Source organism: Magallana gigas, chromosome 6 (genome assembly GCF_963853765.1).
Source record: "Magallana gigas chromosome 6, xbMagGiga1.1, whole genome shotgun sequence".
Lineage (NCBI taxonomy): Eukaryota > Metazoa > Mollusca > Bivalvia > Ostreida > Ostreidae > Magallana > Magallana gigas.
This window is the reverse complement of record NC_088858.1, coordinates 18,331,152-18,349,011: the sequence shown is the minus strand read 5'-3', so window position 1 is coordinate 18,349,011 and position 17,860 is coordinate 18,331,152. Positions and strand designations below refer to the sequence as shown.

General features: G+C 33.4%; 3 protein-coding genes and 1 long non-coding RNA gene across 9 annotated transcripts; 3 read left to right on the top strand and 1 right to left on the bottom strand.

Annotated features, from left to right (window-relative positions):
- Positions 1-35: 35 nt before the first annotated feature.
- On the top strand, positions 36-5,860 carry LOC105341326 (small ribosomal subunit protein eS6). Its single transcript, XM_011447786.4, has 5 exons — positions 36-139; positions 763-894; positions 994-1,204; positions 2,346-2,495; positions 5,596-5,860. The coding sequence occupies exons 1-5, from the start codon at positions 134-136 to the stop codon at positions 5,820-5,822; spliced, it is 726 nt and encodes a 241-aa protein (XP_011446088.1). The 5' UTR covers positions 36-133; the 3' UTR covers positions 5,823-5,860.
- On the bottom strand, positions 5,861-16,810 carry LOC105341329 (uncharacterized). 5 transcript variants are annotated; one of them, XR_004601258.2, is made up of 5 exons: positions 16,726-16,810; positions 13,972-14,108; positions 10,418-10,543; positions 7,662-7,783; positions 5,861-6,272 (listed from the first exon to the last, which is right to left on the bottom strand). It is a non-coding gene; the product is annotated as an uncharacterized lncRNA (long non-coding RNA). The 5 variants fall into 5 exon arrangements; XR_010714853.1 differs by having other exon boundaries at positions 10,442-10,543; XR_902327.4 differs by lacking the exon at positions 10,418-10,543.
- LOC105341327 (uncharacterized) lies at positions 10,262-15,584 on the top strand. Of its 2 annotated transcripts, none has more exons than XM_020072576.3 (3): positions 10,262-10,303; positions 14,100-14,347; positions 15,125-15,584. In XM_020072576.3, the coding sequence occupies exons 2-3, from the start codon at positions 14,126-14,128 to the stop codon at positions 15,224-15,226; spliced, it is 324 nt and encodes a 107-aa protein (XP_019928135.1). In that variant the 5' UTR covers positions 10,262-10,303; positions 14,100-14,125; the 3' UTR covers positions 15,227-15,584. The 2 variants fall into 2 exon arrangements, with proteins under 2 accessions (XP_019928135.1, XP_011446089.1); XM_011447787.4 differs by lacking the exon at positions 10,262-10,303 and adding an exon at positions 10,691-10,842.
- On the top strand, positions 11,370-12,709 carry LOC105323394 (uncharacterized). Its single transcript, XM_011422488.4, has 2 exons — positions 11,370-11,690; positions 12,179-12,709. The coding sequence occupies exons 1-2, from the start codon at positions 11,469-11,471 to the stop codon at positions 12,269-12,271; spliced, it is 315 nt and encodes a 104-aa protein (XP_011420790.1). The 5' UTR covers positions 11,370-11,468; the 3' UTR covers positions 12,272-12,709.
- Positions 16,811-17,860: the final 1,050 nt, after the last annotated feature.

Below are 17,860 nucleotides of genomic sequence, written 5' to 3'. Positions count from 1 at the left end.
TATTCTCAAAGAAATTATCTTATTCTGACATCTAATTTATTTTTTTGCATTTCTTAAAGAGTTTAATCAGTCAAACCAAGGCCGACAACTTCCTTTTCTTCCGGTTGAGGCGACCTGATCGCAAAGATCAGCTATGAAGGTAGAATAAAATCCAAAATAAAGTGTTATCTGCTCTCATATCGTCGCATTACTTATCAGTTTAAGTTTTCCAATGAATATTCTCTGATAGCATCGTGTTTGGTTTGGTTGGAAGCTGTAACAAAAGTGATGTTGACAGATTCCATCATTACTATCCCACATGTTTACCATTAATCGAATGTGGAAAAACGGATGTCCACACGTTTAAATGATTTTGATTCACTAATATTCCAAAGGAGTTTATCAAGATCAGTTTTACGAAGTTCCTAGAGCCTTGTCTGTACATATTTTTGGAAATTATCGTTGTATATTGAAGTATCTTTCGCCGTGTTCGAGGTATTTTAGTAAGTTTTGACAATGTGTTGATAAGTAAGGTGTAATCTGGTGTTTGTTGCATATACATACCAAAAACCGACATGACATTGACACGCCTTCTAAAAATTGCAGTGGTGTTATGTGGACGATTTGAATTCATTTTTTATGCATTGCAGTTGTTAGATTTCAAATGGATTTCTCGATATGAAAAAACAAATGCATATATTTTAATTATTTACTTATTGTGTATTAACATCACTGATGGCAGTTATATAACGAGGTACACCCATTTATATTTATTACTTTTAGCTCAACATCTCATATCCAGCCACTGGCTGTCAAAAACTCATTGAAGTCGATGATGAAAAGAAACTGCGTCCATTCTATGAAAAGAGGATGGCATCAGAAGTGCCAGCTGACAGTCTTGGAGATGAATGGAAGGTATGATAATTTCAAAAACAAAGTTACAGACATTATTTGAAAGCTTGAGCGTTTAGGATGTTATTTTTGTTTTACATTTTTGGGAAATTATTTTTATAGGGGTATGTTCTAAGAATTGCTGGAGGCAATGACAAACAGGGATTTCCCATGAAACAGGGAATTCTTACCAACGTCCGTGTGAGATTGCTTCTCAGCAAAGGACATTCCTGCTTCCGCCCCAGACGCACTGGAGAGCGTCGTAGAAAATCCGTCAGAGGATGTATTGTAGACTCCAACCTTAGTGTTTTGGCTATGGTCATCGTCAAAAAAGGTTATTATAAAAGATAGTTCTCAATAGATGCACATGTCTAAAATTGGTTTATTTTGTTCTTCTTCTTTGTACGAAATTGTAGCAACAATGATGTTTACAACTCTAAACCCATCTCTCTGAATAATTTGATGTTTCCTACAAGATCTGAGTTGCTACATGTTGTTTAATTTACAGATTATTATTAAATGTACGTTCAATCATTTCTAAACCCAGCATTCTGAGTATTAAGATTTTGTTAACATATTGATTTGAGATAACGTAAGCTGATGATGAAAAGGAATTAGAAAGAAAACATTCAAAATGATAAATTTAGATGTCAATGTCGTATGTTTGGGTGATAAGGAGATATTTTAGGTCTTAAAAACACCACAATCAGTCAATTACTTTTTTTCCCTGATTGAGCTACAGTCTTAACCAATACTTCAAAGCTTTTTAGACAGGACCAATATATTCAATGTCATACTATGTGTACTTCTATGATTTTCAAAACAATGAATACCACCACTTGATGTATCTATGATGTACATTTAATTTCTAAACCCATCTCTCTGAGTCTTATTGATGTTGATGAGAGATGTTGATCTGAGATACTATTTTAGCTTTCAATTTATTAAAGTTTTGGTTTTTGTTTCCATATTTTCTTGAAAATATATGTTGGTCTTGAGATTAGTAATGGTTTGACTGTTCTCAGCTTCTATGTTATATGATTAATCTTGGCATTGCTTTAATTAAGAATAAGATTTTAAAAATATGTTTTCCTTTATAATATAACAATTATTCTGAAAGGGAGGAGGTTGTTGTCCAAAAACATTTGGGTATCTGTGGGGTCTTTGGGATGAAAGATGCGCATGTTGATTGTATATTTATATTCATGATAAAATACATAAATTGGGTATCAGATTGAATTAGTTTATTAAATATTTGATCCATCTTTTAACACTGGAGTTTTGAATGGTACATGTATTTTTATCAATTTTTTTTAAAGCTGGCAGATCTATGATGTATATATAATTTCTAAACCCAACTCTCTGAGTCTTATAGATCTTGACGAGAGAAATTATCTGAGATACTGCGAGCTAACTATAGCTAGGCATTTGAAATGTGTGCTTATGTAGACACTTATATATGTCTGTGTGTTTAGGTGAGAAGGACATCCCTGGCCTGACTGACACCACCATTCCCCGTCGTCTGGGACCCAAGAGAGCCAGCAAAATCAGGAAGCTGTTCAATCTATCCAAGGAAGATGACGTTCGTCAGTACGTCGTCAGGAGGCCTCTCCCACAGAAGGAGGGTAGGTATATTGTGTATGATGCCTGCTCAATAGGCAGGTTGTAAGATTATGTGCAGAGGTCTGCAATGATGAAAAATTCTCAGCTCACTTTGAAAAGTATAGCATGAAACAATATCATTGGCTGAGCAGACAACTAATGTAGATACAGAGTTATGCATCGGTTTCCTTATTTTACGTGGAAAATAAAAGTGTTCAATGCCAAAGATTGGCAAATTTTGATTGCTGAAAGTTCAGAATTGATGTAGCAATTGGAAGGTTTTGTAATAGTGATTATTCTGTGTTTTATCTGCAGTACCACAATAGCAATATTTACATTCCATATACATGTATATATTGATTATAAATTGTATGGAAAGCTATGGCATTCAAAACATAAAGCAGACAAGGTGCTTAAGTTTTATTTTGACATCATAAACATTGACTGCTATTAAAGTGCGAAGTTACACCCGAAAATCAAAATTCATGGTTGTGCCTATTAGAGTTAATTTGAACTTACTCTAATGGTTAATAAGGTTTTTGAGAGATAATAATCATATTTGCAAACAATGTACAAAGTTTAAGAAAAATTGTATAAATAGAATCATTAATTCATAATTTTTAGAAAGATGTAGTACCATTATATAAATAGTGCTTGTTTGGGAGGGTAATTAACTGTTGAGATTGACACCCTGAGAAAACCATTGTCAACCGATGCAAAGCAGAGGTTAAATATTAAATATTTGATCCATCTTTTAACAGTGGAGTTTTGAATAGTACATGTATTTTTATCAATTTTTTTTAAAGCAGGCAGATCTATGATGTATATATAATTTCTAAACCCAACTCTCTGAGTCTTATAGATCTTGACGAGAGAAATTATCTGAGATACTGCCATATTGACAATGGTTTTCGAGGGGTGTCAATTTCAACTGTTACCCTACCAAACAGTCACTATTTATATAGTGTTACCCGTTGCCAAGTGTGTTGCTAACGCTGAGGGTACTAGAATGGATTACCAATGTATATTTACAAGTATTCAATGTATATTTACAAGTGTAAGTGCTTGAATATTAATGCGAGATTTTTGACTATCATTAAAAACTTTCAGTGTAAGTTTTGTCATTTATAAATTTAAAAGATTAATTTATCTTGGTTGTAACAGTGATATATACAATGATATCTTATAGCATTGAACAATTTTTGACACCAGTGTTGTTAACTGACATCAGGTGACTGAATAACTGAACATAAAACTCATAACGGTAATTTGTCTGCACCCTTGACTGCAGTTATTGAAGCGAAAAAGTTGTTTTGAAAAAATGATTTGTTAAAAAGTTAATATTCATTCATTGATAAATAAGGCTGATTAATAATTTAGTCTTAAACTTTGAAATGAAAAAAAAAATTTAGTTGTGAAGGAGTAAAACTGTAACAGCAAGATAACGCTGTTCTACAGCTCTTCAAACTCATTGCAGAAGACCAGCTTAGGAATGTGTTTTGCAATTCATTTTATTGGAGATCACTTCACATTGTAAATGATTACTTTAATCTTTCAACTGATGCATATATAATGTTGGTATATATATTAAGTTTAATACTGAAGGTGCACAGCTTTGCAGTGATGAAAATTCTCAGCTCACTTTGAAAACAAAAAATGAAAATTTTTCCAAATCTGAGCAAAGCACAGTATCATTACCTAATGTTTAACGACCCGGTACTCTGTTATGACAGCATTTAATTATACCCCCGCAAACGAAGTTTAGGGGGGTATATTGGTTTCACCCTGTCCGTCTGTCTGTCTGTCCGTCTGTCTGTAGACGCAACTTTGTCCCCCCTATAGAATTTTTTATTACTGCATGGAACAGTTTGAAAATTTGTACATATGTTGAACACCATCTGAAGATGTGCACCTGCAATTTTTTTTAAGATCAGACAAGAATTAATGATTTTATGACAGTTTTCATTTTCCTTATTCTATATATTGTACACTAATGTTCAAAAGTAAGGGAGGTAATCCTTACAGATTTTATTAATTAACTAATAGAAAACACTCTAAAATATATTTATATAAATACATCCAGATGGAGTTTTTTGTCTTTATGTCTTAATTAATAAAAAAAAAATATTTTTTATAAGTATTCTATCAACTGACAATGCAAAGTTTTTGTTTGTCAATGATAAATTCTTAGGAGCTAATGAGAACATCAAAGACAAGTGTGGCTGAATTCATTTGTCCCAAGGGAGCCATTATCTGAGCCATGGTTCAGATGGAGCATGTGTTTAGGGGAAATTGATAATCTGTAAAATGGGTGATGGTTTTGGGGCTATTTTAAAACTGTTTCATGTAAACCAAAAGGTCTATCATTATAAGGAAATAAATAATATAATTATTAATAAAGAAGTTAAACTATTTTTAGAGGTTGTTTAAATTTATTTGTCAAGTAATTTGATGAAGTGACCCTATTGGGCATTAATTTAAATGAAATTCAAAATTACTGATATGATTGAAGTGTTTTGACAATTTTAAAATTGTTTGTAATATTCAATTTTCTTTTTTACATATTTTTACATAGTATGGTAATTATGGTAATGTTTTGGGAGTTTATTAAATTTAACAAGCTCATCAAAGAAAATCATAGTCCTATGGGATCAATTTTCTGATATGGAGTTCAATTGTGCCATAGGAGAAAGTGAGGAAAATTTGAAACAACTAATTGCATCTGTCAAGACTCTTATTAGAAAGATATTGAAAGTTTTATCAACAGAAGAGCATTGCTTGGCTACCGGTATTTCTATTCACTGCAAAGGGAGGGGTTATTGTCATTTTGTTGGTTTTTCTTTAAATCAATTAAATTAAAAAAATATATCATCAAATACATACATTTGTAAATGTATTACTGTTATAGATATGTATTTACAGTGAAATTCTGACAATTTTGATTTTAATTTTACTTTGTTAACTATTTTTTTTTTTTTTTACATTTCTAGAATTTTTTTTTTGTATGTGTTCCAAACCTTAATTATTATTCAATTCAATTATTTGTCCCATTTGAAATTAGCCTAGCGGGGGTATTAGTCCCATTAGGACAGTTCTAGTTTCAAATTGCATTAATTGTTACAGGTAAGAAGGCTAAGACAAAGGCCCCCAAAATCCAGAGACTGGTCACACCAGTTGTTCTGCAGAGAAAGAGACACAGACTGGCCCTGAAAAAGAAGAGGCACTCTAAGCGCAGGGAAGATGCTGCCGAGTACGCCAAAATCTTGGCACAGAGACTAAAGGAGGCAAAGGAGAGAAAGAGGAGTAGGTCCAACAGCAGGACCTCAATGTCCGCCTCAACATCTAAGTGAGGATGTTATTTAAGAAATTAAAAAAATGACAAACCAAATTTGTGTTTAGTTTGTTTTTAATATGGCAGATTCCAATTCCGCATACAAAAATATATGCTTACATTTGTTTATCGTTATCAAAATACAGTGGATTACTTGTGTATATTATAAATGCTCTCTTAATTTCTACATTTTAACAGTCATTTATAGAAGCACAAATAATTCAGTTTTGGAAGTACAGTTTGTTCATAGGCAGTCTATCATTGCAAGAAATGATTATTGAGGTGGACTATGGAGAATTGGATTAGTCTTTGCTGTAGGTGTATCGCTTCTGTTTAGATTCTGGGCCTGGTTTAAGTGCTGGAATAAACATCCCAAGTACATCTCTAGCCACGGACATTGCAATGAATGGCAGTAATAGCAGACCTCGCAACAATGTGGCAAACCAATTGCTCAGCTCCATTTTGTTCTCTGAAATGGAAAACAATAATATGTAATTGCTTAAAGTCCTGTATGCATAAACAAGACTGTAGGACAAAAGTTAAAGAAGTCTTTAAGGGACATGGTCACAATTTTCGTCAAATTCTGTTTTTAGTATTTACAATGCTTTAGGAATGCATTTCTAATGATCAAATGAAATTTAAGAGTCAGTCGTTGAGTTATCTTTGTCATGTAGACAAGGCACGTGCCCTGTTTTTGTTTACATAGATTCCATATAGTGGTAAAACATCTCTTTCAAGCTGATTGGTCTATCTTCTTATTCATTTCAATCATCAATAAACAATTCCTAATGTTTAACACATTCATTTTAGGTCTAAAACTGGAATTTTTACTTCAACATTCAGAATGTAAACGAAAGCAAAGAATTGTAAGCTCTGAAAGACTGTAACTCGCTTAAAAATCAACGAATGACACTCAAATTTTGGTTGCCTATCAAAAATGCCTTACTAAAGCATTGTAAACATTAAAATCGAAAAATAATTGTTGACCAAAATCGTGACCATGCCCCTTTAAAATAAGAATCCATTTCTTGTCTTGTCCCAAAGTTGCATACGATGTTGATTGACGTTAGCAAATTTTCAGTTCATAAAAATTATGTTGGAACACTATTGTTCATCGAAGCAAGTCTTAAAAATCCCCCCATTTTTTTAAATGAAGGTATTGATTAGTGTACACGTTTCAAGTTTTAACAGAATATGCGTTTAAGTAGAGGGGAATGGTTCCAGTGGTAGTATGTTTGTAAAAGTGAACAACATTTTCGATGGATATTTATCAAAATATCGATTCTAAGCTTTGCAATAGAAACATTGATACCATCTTCGATCTTGATGCGAGAACTTCGAAGAAAACCTGCTTTATGGGTTGGCGAGCCCAAAGCTACCCAACTTGGATTAAAAAAGGGTTACTTGAGTACTCGTTGGAAGGTATGGATCGAAACAAATCGGTTCACAGGGGTGGGGTGGGGGTGTCAATTGGTTTTCAATTTGATTACAATTCGTAATACCGGTATTTCTTAAAAAAGAAGTGTAGTTTAATAGATCAAAGAATACAAAATTTTATTACAATGAATTTTGAATCTTGGTAACGACGTATTCAGACGTCATCTACAACTTAAAAACGCATATGCCATTGGGTTTATTTTTTTTTCATTTTTTTAATAGTGGCAAATCGAGTAATCGGTCACTGACAGGTAGATACAGATCCTTCGGCAACTCTAGAAAATAATTCCCTATGAACTCGATTATAGCACAGACTTTTCGCCGACTCCTTATAAAGATTCGGGTATCGGTCTCGTCTTCCATATAGAAGTCTGGAATTAAGTCTGAATCAAAAATATTGTATTACATTGCATTTACTTACCTAAATACGCCTGTCTAGAATGAACAAGAATGAATGATTTGTCCTTGAACTAGAAAAAGATAACGGCTAGGTTTGTTGTTACGTGCGTTTCTGTCTTGGGCTCACATGGTCATTGACTGGGACTTGCATGAAAAAAAAAAAGATTGCGTTGGATAATTTTTTATTTTCAAAGATAAATCACAAATCCAATGACTACCCGGCTCACATGGTCATTGACTGGGACTTGCATGAAAAAGAAAGATTGCGTTGGATAATTTTTTATTTTCAAAGATAAATCACAAATCCAATGACTACCCCAGTCGCGTTGACTTTATTACAGCAGTTATTGTGTCATCGTGGCCGTAACCGCCAGGCGGAAAACAATTGGACAAGGGATCAGTCTAGCTCCCTTCTGAAAAAAATTCCCAGGTCATACATCCGAATTTTTTTCAGACCTGAAGCTAGGGGTCAGGGGGCCTCCTTAGCGCCCACTCCAACCCCCAGCAAAAGCTCTGACCTAACTAATGATTCATCTTCGATTCTAGCATTCTCCTGGCATCTTTTCTTCATTAGTAGTAATGTTTTTTATGACTTAATATTGAGTCCGGCAATTCTGTTTTTTTCTGTTATGTAAAAGAGAGAACGTAAGAAAGTTCATAGTCAATTCGTGATGAAAATCATTATAAAAACAACACTGGAATTTTTTTTTTTTTTTTTTTGGGGGGGGGGGGGTTAAATTCGGCATGAAGCATTTGCCTATATATGTATGTAGTTACGACACTGCTAAACTAAGTGGGTCCCATTATTTATGTCAAGTCTGAAGGCCGCAGCAAATTAAAGAAGACCAATGACGCATGAATTATGTTATATGTAGGAGACGAATTTCATTGTATACATGTATTTGTTTACTTACAGATGTATAATTAAATATGAGAGAGTATATATGCATGTTTGCCTGATATATTTAATTGCTACATCCCCCCGAAAGTTAGTAAAACTGATTAATGGTCAAGCAATATTAGTTACCTCTCCTGATAATAAGTGATAAGTCTGTCTGGAGCATATTTTCTCTCCCCTTAGCTGCAGGTGTGTTGCTCCCGGTCTAAACAAAACTTCGGATGGACGACCTGGTCGTCCATTCAAATTTTTTTTAGACCGGGAGCTATACACCTACAGCTACTCCCCCTCTGCCTAATATAACTCATCTTTCACCACAGGGTGCCTTCGGGTAAAGGTAAAGGTTGTGCGATGACCCTGAAACATGTTTCTAGGCCAAAGGTTTTTGTCAAAGCATATTTTTGTCAGTATCATTTACAATATTCTCTTCCCTTGGCCCAATGTGGCCAGTACTTCACACACACAGTGGTCCTCTTGGTAAAGGGTGCACGTGAAGTTAACTTGAACAAAGTTTCTAGGTCAAGGTCAGATCATACCTCTTCAACCAAACTCTTTTAGGTCAAAGGTTAATATCAAAGCCGACAGATCTATGTGTAAAATCTCTGTCCTGACTGACCATCTATTATCTCTCCTTGACTCAACCTAACCTATATATATTGTAGCTGCAAATCTACGGGAAAATTCGGGTTGACATTCCGTAAACCTACGTACAGTGCTTCCCATACAGAAACTTGGACTTACAGGTATAAATCTTATATCTAAACACATTTTGTACAAATATTCGATTCCAAAAAATCCATGAACATTTTACTACAGATAATGTCACTTTATTTGCTTCTGAAATTCATTTGAACACCATCACTATAGCACCTGTAAATGTAGTAAAGTGGTAGAGAAGTTTGTGGTGACTCTCGATCTGCATGTCATTTTAATATAATTTATATTGTTAACTTCAAACTATTATTCAGTAAAGAAATAATCCATGAATTTTACCTTTTAAATTTGGCATTTTTCTTTATTTTTATGAAAGTCCTTCTTCTAAAGGAGATCAAAACAGTCTCAAATATTATCACGACCATCAAACGACTTAGACACTATTTGGCTGAACATCTTAAAATTTTATTTTTCCATTTTCAATGTTTATAATGATAAATAGAGAAGTTTATTATGCTATGTCAATTTGAAAGTCAAATATCCAGTTATAAGCGAGATACAGAATTCATAATTCTTTGTTTTGTAAATAAAACTCGAATATTGTCATTTTTACATATGTATTGTATTTTATGAAGATAATGAATTAGTTGAAATTGTTTTTTACATGTCATTTTGTCTAAGAAATGGTAATTCTCTATATTACATTTTTGTAAACAACTTATATAAGACTTGAGCTTTGTTTAAATAACAACCAATTCTTACCTCTGTATCTCACTTGTAACTTGACTTTAACATTCAATATTCTGGTCAATCATTTAAAATGCGCCAGTAAACCATTTTATACATGTACATAAAAAATAAAAATAAAAGTTTTGATCTCAAATCGTGTCCAAGTCCAATGATTTCATTTATATATGTTGTGTATTTCTGGTAAAAGGTCCCGTTTCCTTAGATTTTTCTGAGTGCCATTTTATCATGAACACAACTAAATAGTACTGGCGATTGTTAATTCTTATTAAAATTATTACATTTTGCCATTAACCTTCGGAATGCACCGGCACCATGCAGAGTAACGGCGTGGTACTTCATCACGTGTGAGCTAGTTTATATCTGTAAGTATTCTTTTTTAATTAAGAAGTGGACAGGCATAGTCTACATCCACATGGATGTAGACTATGCCTGTCCACTTCTCAAAAGAAAATATAAAAATTCTAATTGAATTTTACCTGATAAATAAATTAAAAACCAACTTTCATTTTCGATAAACCAGCCCGAAATAGCAAAAAAGAAAGTAGGTGGTGGACACGCTTTGGCGGATCCAATTCGATGGAAATTTACATCAAAGTATATGCCTGCAATGAAATAATATTGAATGATTACGTAAAAAATGAATATATTAACTGTAGACATATTTAGGTTCTACATAGAAATTGAGATATGACAAATGTTGACTAATTTACTTCATGGCGGAAAATGTAGGGCGAGTTAATCACCATGCAGAACTGAACCTTGGATTTGACAATTTTGGTTTAAGACTAGCGTTTTTGAAATACATATAAACAATTTCAAACCACTGCAGCCTTGAATACATGAATATGTGAACCAGGAACAGCTAGATATTGTGTTACTACAGTTTACGTGTCGTCTGAATGTATGTATACCGCATAAAACGGGGAAGTTGAATTGGCGTGGAAGAGATGAGGGTGACATTTTTTTTTACTGAAATTCTTATTTGGGACAGTGATAAAACGTATATATATGTATTGATATTATCATAAATGACCTAAAGAACAAAATATGTAGAATCAGATCCGACGCGCTAGACACCCACTCCCTAATTTGAAATAAAATTTTAAAAAATATCATATTTTCCAAACAAAAAGAAGAAAGGCCATGTATGTGTATATGAAGTATTGTATCATATTAATGTATTTAGTTCCAATAATTACAGTACTAGGCGCGGAATATCATCTGGTGTTTATAACATAAAATGTTTGTCCTCCGCAAAACCGGTGAACATGGACATATGTAAATGTTTTAACAAAAAAACAAGGGACGATCATATCAAAGAATAGCCTACGTCAGATCCTTATCTTTAAAAATTGATAAATAAACTCCGCGAAAACTTTCAGCTCCCATTTAATCGGAATTTTGTAATTCGCCGATAAATACTTAGTTGTTAGGTGATATATCAACATCCGTTACTCACAGCGGCCCGAACCACGCTAACACGTCTGACACACGCACTTGTGGATATCAAACCGTTAAGCGAGGAAAATGTCTTTAGAGTCAACTATCGATGCAAAAATTGCCTCCAAAAAGGTAATCGTGTATTCCAAGAGCTACTGTCCTTTTTGTACTAAAGCAAAGAAAGTTTTTGAGACGTACATACAGGATGGGTCATTAAAACGGGACGATTACGAGGTCATCGAGATCGAGAATGACCCCCAGTGCTCGGCCATCCAAGACATCATGAAGAAAAAGACGGGAGGTAGTTCTGTAAGTGGTTTGTATAATTAATCCTTTTCTTTATGAATACAACCGTTAACCGGGCGTGTCACGCATAAATTATGTTTGAATTGTTTATTTTGCTGATAAATTATCTGCAGGCATGTGCATAGACTTAACTTGTTCGATGTATAATTACTATATATTCACGTTGTTTTCATTTTTCGGTCAATTCTTTCTCTGTCTTTTTTCTCACTCTCTCTACAAATTTTCTGTTTTAGTTAAATTTCGCTCAGTTGAAATATTGTTGGCAGTTTGTTGCAAATATTGAAGATTTCGAAATGACATGTTTGACCGATTTTCTGACACATTCATATAAACGCGATTAATATACCGTACCAATAATGTTAATTGCAATATAATAATCCTCTCTGTAAAATTTTTGTTTTTTTTTAAACGAAAAGGTATAGTTAAAACTTAAAAATAGGAAATCAACAGTGTCCCTATTTAAAACATCAAAGTTATGAATGTATTTTTAGGTACCCCGAGTTTTTGTGAATGGGAAATTTATCGGAGGCGGTGACGATGTTGTACGCTTGGATAAAAATGGAGAACTGAAGAAACTACTCTAAACTTGAGTAGGATATTGTCTAGAGAAATGTTTATGTCCGCTTGTAAAATCTTTCCAAAATCAGAACTGCGTTTTTTCCTCTTGTTAACTCTGATTTGCTTGTCATATTTACCAAGGTGCAATGTAATTTATTTGCTTGTTATTATGATAGTAAATTTTTGAGTATACGTTTTTTCATGCAAGATTTCAACGTCAATTAAAATAATCCCTCTTCTGTATATATGAAGCATTAGACTCCATTATTTATATTTCTGTGAATATCATGTAATTTATTTATGTACATGTATGTGTGCAGGCATGTAGCAGCTCGTTCCACCTTTATCAACAATGCTATGTTTCTGATAAATATTTGCTGTAAATTGTTAACAAATCAATATCAAAACCAACTAGGTAGCTTCTGTCCTATAGATATGCGTAATAAAATAATGATAAAAATATAGTGTTATTTGTGTGTGTTTACGTTTATTTAGAAGCTACACCAAACTTACCAAGAGATTATATACTGTACGTGTCCCATATTTATATATGACTATGGGCCACGTGGCTCACCCGAATACCAGTATCGTATGCATGTGGAAAATTATCCTATAAAATTCTGAACTTGGCAGAGATTTTGTAATTGCACACAGTTCAGAAATAAACAATCTGTCCTTTAAATGTACATGTATACATCAGAATGCTTGTTAAAACGTTTTCTTCACCAGTACCATTGTAAAATTTCGCTCTCCCTCTGGGGCCCCACTAGTGGTCCAATGGCCATTGTTTAGTCAAATCTGACACTACATCAGGATGTTTGCTTTGTGATATCAGTTTTATAATTTTGTGGTTCTTTTAAAATAGATTTTTAAAGATGTTTTTCTAAATATATATAAGTCGAACAATTCAGAATCTACATTTTTCAAGATGTTTGAAGATTTTCCCTTATATGTAAATGAGGGTTTTCCTGTACTTGTTTATTTTATTATTTATATATTATTATTTTTGGAAAGATACAGTCTCATAACTGCAGCGGTGTGTGCATACACATTGAGGAATGCGCGTTATTTAAGAAATAAACAACGTTATTTAGTAAACATGGCGTTATGAATAGCAATTGCTCTGTTGGCATATTCCATGATGCGCGCTTTTACCACATGCAAGTACCCTGTATTAGCCTAGACCTTGACATTTAGCTATTGCATTAAAAAATAATCATTCAGACTGTAATGTATCTTTTTAATTCACGTAGATTTGTTAACAGAATCAATGATATGTTATAACAGTAATTCCTTTATAATGTTATTATTATATAAAGACATGTTTTAATATTAAATACATCAATTTTATGGAATTGGAGAAAAACACTTGATGTACACTTATCGTATAGTGGTTTAAATCTCTAACGAACAATGGATATGCAAATATAAGAATTTGTATGCACACATCGATGCAGTTATGAGACTGTATAAAGAACATGAATTTGTACACTGATCCACAGTTTGAGTAAAAACTAGAAACGTGTTACCATTTCTACAGTCAGAAATTACTATCATCTGCAGGCAGAAAAAGGGGGGGGGGGTGCAAGGAGCCTCCGTTTCTTGCATTCTTTTTGAAATTTTACCTATTCTTGAATGAAAAAAAAGTTTTCATAATGCTAGTTATTAAGGTTTTCATTATATCGTTCTTTTAAATCTCTGGTCATTCTATTCGCTATGCACTTACTGCACTACAGTTTGTTGTGTTCAGTCATTGAGTCGCGGATCAATAGATCCAGGGTATAGATCCAGAGTATTTAAAAGCAAAGATCAGTTGAGGACCCTCAATTCAAATCACATGTACATTGCATTAAGCTCATCGACCTAAAGAAGAAGAAAAAATGTCTGTAGCAGCCGCTGTGGAAGAGAAAATCGCCTCCAAAAAAGTGGTGGTTTACTCCAAGAGTGGGTGTCCTTACTGCCAGAAAGCGAAGCAGGTGTTCACCAGGTACCTAAAATCTGGGAAGCTGAAGAGAGAGGATTACGAGGAGGTGGACATAACTCGGGACCCCCAGTGTGTGGCCATCCAGACCTACATGATGAAGAAGACTGGGGGTAGAACCGTAAGTGTAGAGATTTACATGTTATCCCGCGTGTCACTCTGTCACATGTAAAAACTATAAGGAACACGACGGAATTTTGTTATTATATGGTTTTCTCTTTTTTTACCCTCTCGTTTTTTGTTTCGAGATTTTAGCTTCTTTTTTTGCAAAAATGACAATATTATATAGATTTACTTCAAGCTCTTTCGTATATTTTGCAATAAGACAATCTTTTAATTATTTTTGCCAGTAGCGTCAATTTTTTATTTTATCACTATACAACTGTTTATTGATTTATTTAAAATAATGATTTGAAAAAAAAAAATGGTTGTGTACTTCAACGTCGTGAATCTCTTATTGTAATGGTCATACATATATAAAGACCAGTCACTATATAATATAATTGATATAATGTTTGAAAATGACAGTTGTTGTCCCAAAGTTTGTACGTGTCTCTATGCGAATCTTTAAATTAGTGTATACACAAAACACGTGTATGCCATATTATAAATAGATTTAAAGGTCCAGGCATATTGGAAAAGCCACTTTTTAGAACATCGTGTTTTATGAACCATGTAATTTATGTCAGCTATATATATCGTACTTACCTATAGTAATACCCAGGGTTGTTTTTTAGGACTTGGTAGCTAATGATGCGTTTAATTAAAACGATAAGTCCAATTTTCTAATTTTTAAAACTATTTTTTCTTTTCTTTTTTGAATTTAAAAAGGTTATTAGCTATATCCACCGCATTTGATATACATTTGAATTATTTGAAACTTTCCGGAATTTTTCAGGTTCCCCGTGTTTTTGTGAAAGGTAAATTCATTGGCGGCGGAGATGACGTAGTCAGTAAAAACAACAGCGGTCAGCTCAAGAAACTTCTGGACATCGAATAAATACCCCCACCCCATCCACCCCTAAAAAGTAGGGGGAAAGCAGAAGAGAATAAAGACATTGTTGTGGAGTGGTGAAAAACCACAACGAAAAAAAAAAATAAGTTGACCATTTGGCCCGTTTATGATAACTTCAGGTGTTTTTTTTTTGTTAACCTTTTATATAAGATGAAATAACAGTTATTTACATATTTCTTTATTATTCAAGATCATCTGCTTTATTTGTGAGTCCTGTTTTTATGTAGCGATTATAATGTGACGTGATATAGAAGTGCAATCAATGTATAAAACCACTGCAGTGTTTAAAATGATGATTTGATTCTGTGTATAAACCTGGAAAATTAAATTGTTTCATTTTGAAGTTAGAATTGTTCATTTGTATGCGACTCCAGTCTAAGAATACATAGAAGATGATGCCTAGCAAATTATTTATTTTTAAAAGTATTGGAAATGCATTACTTCCGTTTCTTGGTATGTCGCGACCAATGTGCGCGGATCTAGGAATCCGATATAAATGCATTAAAAAAGCACCTAATGAGATAAAGTCAGAACTTTGTCCTTGTAAATTAAGTTCAAAACCGATCTCTTTTACATAAAGAACCATTTTAACAAGATCTTGGACTTTCAGTAGGGCGAAGCTATCTATTCCTTTATTGCGTCAAAACAAGTTAAAAATAACGCGGACTCAAGCTAAATAAGCACCAATTGCCTAGTCTTAGCTCAAACGCCAGACAAATCTTGTTGATTTCAAAGAGCCATGGCTGAGCGGACAGCAATGAAATAGACAGACCTACGTCACAGTGGTGTTTGACACAACTACCCAAGTCCAAGCTCTTTTTAAAATGGTTCTGCACATAGCCCATTCCTGTATCGATTTATCGGCATAGTTGTAGACCAAATGGTACAACCGTTAAACATGACTTCTGCAGGTATTATATTCTAAGTGCACCTAATTATAGTACAGGTTGATAAAAGGTGTGCTTTTGGTTTCAAATTAACTCTTTTTCTTTCTTAAATTCTGAAATTTAGCTAATACAATATGAATTAAACAAAGATTTATCAAATATTTAGGAGGGGCATTCATAGTTTTATATTAACCCCCGATATGACACCCCCCTCCCCCTATTTGACCATTTTAATTGTTATCATACTGTATACAGGAAAATTTTCGCCCCCATTTAATTTTCTCCCCTTTCGCCCTCAATGTCAGTGGGCGAATTTGAGACTGGGCGAATTCCAATGTCTCAAATTATCTCTCTTTAAACACAACTTTATCTGGGGAATTCAAGACGGGGCGAAACCGTTTGCGAATGTAGAAGGACGAAAATAACACGCGGTGAAAATAACCATGTACATGTATATTGTAATTTGAAATATACTTTTCTAATATCATCTTTATAGATGTACTAACAAAGAGTTACCTCTTTGTCTTGCTGTTTCCAGAATTCATACATGTATGTGTATTGTGCTCAAATTATAATGTTAAAACTAATTACACTTACGTGGACAAGATATCATCAGGTTTTGAAGGAAGTTCTCATTTACAAAGTGAAATGCAAATCGGGCGCTGAACATGAGCTCATTTCCTTGAAAATCAGCTCAGGATGTTAGTGTTTTTTCCGTGATTGAAATGTCAATTTACAACGCATATCCCGTAAAATCAATGATACATATATGCATTTACATGTACTTTAGTACCGATATTTGTAAAAATACATATTACACTATAAAACCACTGTATACCGGTATTGTATAGTTGATGAACTTTTTTCAGCGGACTAAATCGTGCATCTTTTATTGAAAATTACATTATACTTCACATATAGGATTTTCAGTTCATATGAAGTCTAGATCCCTGTGTTTTACTAGTATAGGTTGACCAAACGGAAGGGCTTTATCTATACTAAAACAATTATATATTAAATTAAACAAGTAACAGAATTTTGTTCAGTATTTGTATGAGCCTCAGAGGGATATTCATACCTTTTTTTCACCTGAGCAAATTCTAACTTGATAAAATGTAAGGGTAGGAGGTTCTTCTGAAAATAATAGTTGAAAAATATTTTAATTTTATTTGAAAAATATGTCAATACTGAAATATCCATGTCCATCTGTCTGTATACATCCGCACATGAACTTAAAACTACTGAATATAATATTCTGAAAATTTATACATAAGTTTACACCATTTGAAGATGTGCATCAGCAGTTGTCATTGAACTATAAAACAATATTCAATGATTAAACGACAGTTTTCTTTTTCCCTAGTCTACATATTGTACACTAATGTTGAAAAGAAAGAAAGGTAATCCATACCAATTCTGTAATAGCTTTTCAATACGCTTGTAAGACAGTCACCCGATCATGTTGCCTAATGTCTGCATTGATTGAACTTATCTATTTTTTTTGGGGGGGGGGGCAATTAATGAAATCTTTAAACACGTTTGATATTTGTTTAAAAAGATGTGTTTATTTATGCTGGATGTTTTACTTCCAGAACTACAAAACAAATGTTCACACTTGTAGTTCATTCAGCTGAGTTTATTAAGACACGTCCCATTCAAGATGAATGAAATCGGTCAGTTGGTCGTCCTACAAATTATGTTATTTCAAACCATAAAACTTATTTCACACTCC